The following is a 4,296-nucleotide window of genomic DNA, read 5'->3' on the forward strand; positions in this document are numbered from 1 at the left end:
ACAAGTTTAGAAACAAAGAAAATGAAAACATAGATAAATAAAGAAAACGAAAGTTAAAAGGTGAAAGATGGGTCGGATAAATTGATGGATATGGATAGAAGATAGTTATCCAACAAATTTAATTATTGACTCTGATCAACCCTCCAAGAAATTAATATTAAATTGAAAGAAGAATGGATCCCCATGACTCCTGAAAAAAATTAAAAAGAAAAATCACTTCTAAAAAGAAATTAACCGCAAGAGTTGAAAACTTTATTAATGAATGAATCCTTTATATAATCTAACTAACTACATCCAAATAAAGCTCTTAAATATAATGAAACCCTAATTAATCTAAGCAAGAAGTAATTTTAGTAAAAATGTCTGGATCCCATTAAAAAAGCCATCTGTTATTTAAATTTTTGATTGAATTGATATTACGGGTTAATCGAGTACCAATTTAGTTGAGAAAAGATTATTTGACCCTCTCTATCAAATGATTATTTTGGTGGAAACTAAAACAAACCCATGTTCAATGAATTTATAAACAAGTTCTTTACCATTGCACCATGCCGAACTGTCATAGTGCATTTACTATTCAGAAACACGAGTGGCTACCGATGAAATTTACCTTTTATTATTTTAATACTAAAATGAAGTTACGCAGCAACCTGCCTTAAAAATAAAATAAAAAGATTTGATTGATATTCAGAAATTTAAGATACATTTCTTCTTGAATTGGAATATATATAAACACACACACAATTAAACTTGTAGTATTCCTTGACAATCACTCATAAAATGGTAGCTGCGAACACTACTTCATGGTTTCTTTGCTTCTTTTTCAGCCTGAAACAACAAATAATTTAGCAATTAATGAGGGAGACGGGGTAAAAGTATCATAGAGGTCTTTACTTAAAAAATGGGTAAACTAGATCAAAGAATAAATTGATCATTTCTGTTAAAATTCTATTCATTTCTACTGTTAAAAACTAGTGTATAGTTAATAGAATAACTAAACACGCCAAGGACCAGCTTTTAACAATAGAATGACTAATTTACTCATTTTTTAAATACAGAAGGTAAAATACAATCTAAAGAGTTTATATAAAACAAGTTACCGCTTTGATAATTCGCTCAAAGGCAGGCCATCCATGCTTGTCAACGTATTCAGCCACATATTTTCTAGCATCTAAGCTGATCATCTGGAGGATCTTCTTTTGATCCTCTGAATAATTTGAGCCCACAAATCCTCCAAATTTTATGTATTTTCTTATATGCTTTTCATATATATAAGCTGCTCCATTGAATATAGGCAACACCAACCACATACACAATACCAGCTTCATGTACGGCCACAGTGGGACCCTGTTTTTTCATTTTTATTATATAAATTATAACACATGATTCAACCATAATAGCTTGGATGATGGAATAATGGTTTACTACTTACCAAGCCAGGATTCTCCAAAATGAAAGCTCAAATAGGGTAATGAGGGAATATATAATCCAATAGGTTAACCATTGTTGGTCATCTACCATTGATGGACTTTCTATTGCTCGGATCGAGGCATATCTGTTCGCCCGTACACATTGTTGAGGGTTAAATTTTTTTTAAAATTAAGACTAAATTAATATAATTTATAAATATTGAGGATTAAAATTATTATTATTAGGGGCGAAGCTAGGAATTTTGTTTAAAAAGACTGACAATGTTATAAAATTTGGGAAGGGGAGAAAGCTAAAAATTCTTATATAAAAAGTGCTTATAATTTTTGAAAAAAAATTAATTGAATTTTTTAATTTTAAGAAATGGCTAAAAAGTAAATTTTTTTAGCTATTATGCTAAATTTAAAGGCTATCAGTGACCGAAAAATACAATTAAATAGTTGAGTAATCATTTTATAACTTTTCATAATTGTATGATAAAAAAGAAATTTACTAATAATTGAGTGACTACTAGCGTAATTTACCCTTTTTTTTAATATTTATATTTAAAAGAAGTTGAACCTAATTATTTTTGAAAATATTGACAATTGCTTTACTTACAATGGATACAGAAGCATCACTCCAGGCCTGTGTCATAGAAAAAAAAAACAAATTGATTAGAACTTTAATAATCCAGATTCTAAAAATTATTTTCATTTTATTTTATATAAAATTATGTTAAATATATTATTATTTGTTACAAATAATCATATTGTATTATATCATAATATCCTAAATTAGAACCGTTCATGGGCCGATTTAAGTTTCGATCAGATTTAAGTATGATACTAATACACTCTATGTTTGTTCAAATTCAGCTCTGACCCAAAATATGGATTTAAAATTTTGCCTAAACTCACTTATATTTGTAAATGGTTAATCTAGGCTCATTTTTAAAAAAAATATATTTAATTTAATATTTAATAATTTTATATATATTTCCATTTATTAAATTTTATACATAGGTTTTTTTTAATATTTACACTATATTAGTAAATGAAGGTAATATTTTGAGTAATAATAAAAAGAGAGCATTAAAAAAAGGGGAAAGGTAAATACCCGATGATTGCATCTAGACGTTTGGCAATTACTGGAAGAACTCCCATATGAGCAGAAAGGTTTGAAGGCAAAGAAGAAAATTGAGTGGTAGAATGAAGGAATGAAAGTATTGCAGCATTACTTAAAGCTTTGTGGGGGGTTTGATGACGAAAGTAAAGAATATGTCTTTTCTCTCATAACAAGAAAACACAAGCTTAATTCCAACACCTTTATTCAAAAAGGTGGAATATATGCCTTTCTTTCTCCTTTTCCTCAACATTAACACAAATTTTGTACAAAATCTTAACTTTTCTTGGAATCTGGAAATTTAATTTTTTTTATAGACTTACTTGTGTTAAAAGTTATATTTTTATTAAAAAAATCGAAAAAAATTAGTTTTTTAGACCAAAGAGCAAACTGATCATTTTGTTAAAAATTTCATCAATTTTTATTGTTAAAAATCAATCTTTGTACGCTAGAATGAGGTACATGTGGCACGTCATGTGTAACTGTCTAACTATTCCATTAACCATACTAGTTTTTAACAGTAGAAATAGATGAAAATTTTAACAGAAAGGACTCGCTTGCTCTTTAAGTTAACATCCAGGGTCTGACTTCTAGTATAGAGACATCTATGATACTTTTACCTAAAATAAATAAACCCCCATTTTACCCCTTTCACTTAGACTTGTGCATGGCTCGAAGGTCCGCCTGAAAAATAGGAAGGTTTGGGCAAAAAAACAAGGTCCGTTTAAAAAACGGGTTAGGCATCGGGTAAGGCTTTTTTTGCTTGAATTTGTAAAAAGAAAACAAAATTATGTTGTTTTCTCACTATTTTGCTGCTTTTTTTGTTATTTTCTCTCTATTTTGTTGTCATTTCATTACTATTTTACTACTATTTTGTTTTATTGTTTGGATACTGTATAACGCTTATTTTATTGTTACTATTTTAAGGCATTTGCTTGTTAAGTTGCACCTATATTAGTGTTATTTAAGTATAAATATTTTTTAAAATTTATTTTTAATTTGTTGAGAAACATTTATTTTAATGTTTTTAGTGTTTTTGATGTATTCTATTTTAAAAACAAATTATATAAAAAATTTAACACGGGTGGGTCGGACTAGGCCCGGGTTTTACCATTTTTATTCACAAAAAAATTTAGAATTAATTCAACTTGGGTCCAGTTTAACGCATTCTTCTTCAAATGAATACATTTATATCTCTACCCATAGAGTTAATTGCTCTGATAGCCAATGCTAGCCTATCTTCCTAATTGGAATTGTAAACGACATAATAATCCTTTTAAATATTTGAATTAAATGCTCACTTTGATTCTTTTACGGGATTACGAATTTGTTTAGATTATTTATTGAAGTAAGTTGTCTTTTTCACAATGTAACCATTCTTGCAGTGCCACTTATCATCAGTTTAAACTTAGACAATCAATGAGCTAATATTTGCTTATCACAATTTTATTTTGCATGCAAAATATGAAAGACAGAAACAAAAAAAAACATAATGACGAAATGTGAAATGTGTAATTAATTTTATTTATTTATTTATTCATTGTTCAAATAAATAGAAAACAGTAACATGATTACTATAATATGTGCACATTTTCCAACACACAAACGGTCCCGTTTAAAACCCAATCTCTTAGACTAAATTTTCTCTCATGTAATTTTATAGAACACTAGAATTTAGAGAATAGAATGATGAGAAAAGCTTTTCTGTTGTTGTGTTCTATGAAAAATGAGGAGAATGAACTCCTATTTATATTGTTTTCTGAA

The 4,296-nt window shown here is 28.0% G+C and overlaps 1 protein-coding gene across 1 annotated transcript; it reads right to left on the bottom strand.

Annotated features, from left to right (window-relative positions):
* Window positions 1-655: 655 nt before the first annotated feature.
* Window positions 656-2,657, bottom strand: LOC121221083 (HVA22-like protein f). Its single transcript, XM_041101538.1, has 5 exons — window positions 2,527-2,657; window positions 2,029-2,055; window positions 1,433-1,555; window positions 1,101-1,347; window positions 656-828 (listed from the first exon to the last, which is right to left on the bottom strand). The coding sequence occupies exons 1-5, from the start codon at window positions 2,571-2,573 to the stop codon at window positions 802-804; spliced, it is 471 nt and encodes a 156-aa protein (XP_040957472.1). The 5' UTR covers window positions 2,574-2,657; the 3' UTR covers window positions 656-801.
* Window positions 2,658-4,296: the final 1,639 nt, after the last annotated feature.

This window comes from Gossypium hirsutum, chromosome D09 (genome assembly GCF_007990345.1).
Source record: "Gossypium hirsutum isolate 1008001.06 chromosome D09, Gossypium_hirsutum_v2.1, whole genome shotgun sequence".
In the NCBI taxonomy this organism is placed as follows: Eukaryota; Viridiplantae; Streptophyta; class Magnoliopsida; order Malvales; family Malvaceae; genus Gossypium; species Gossypium hirsutum.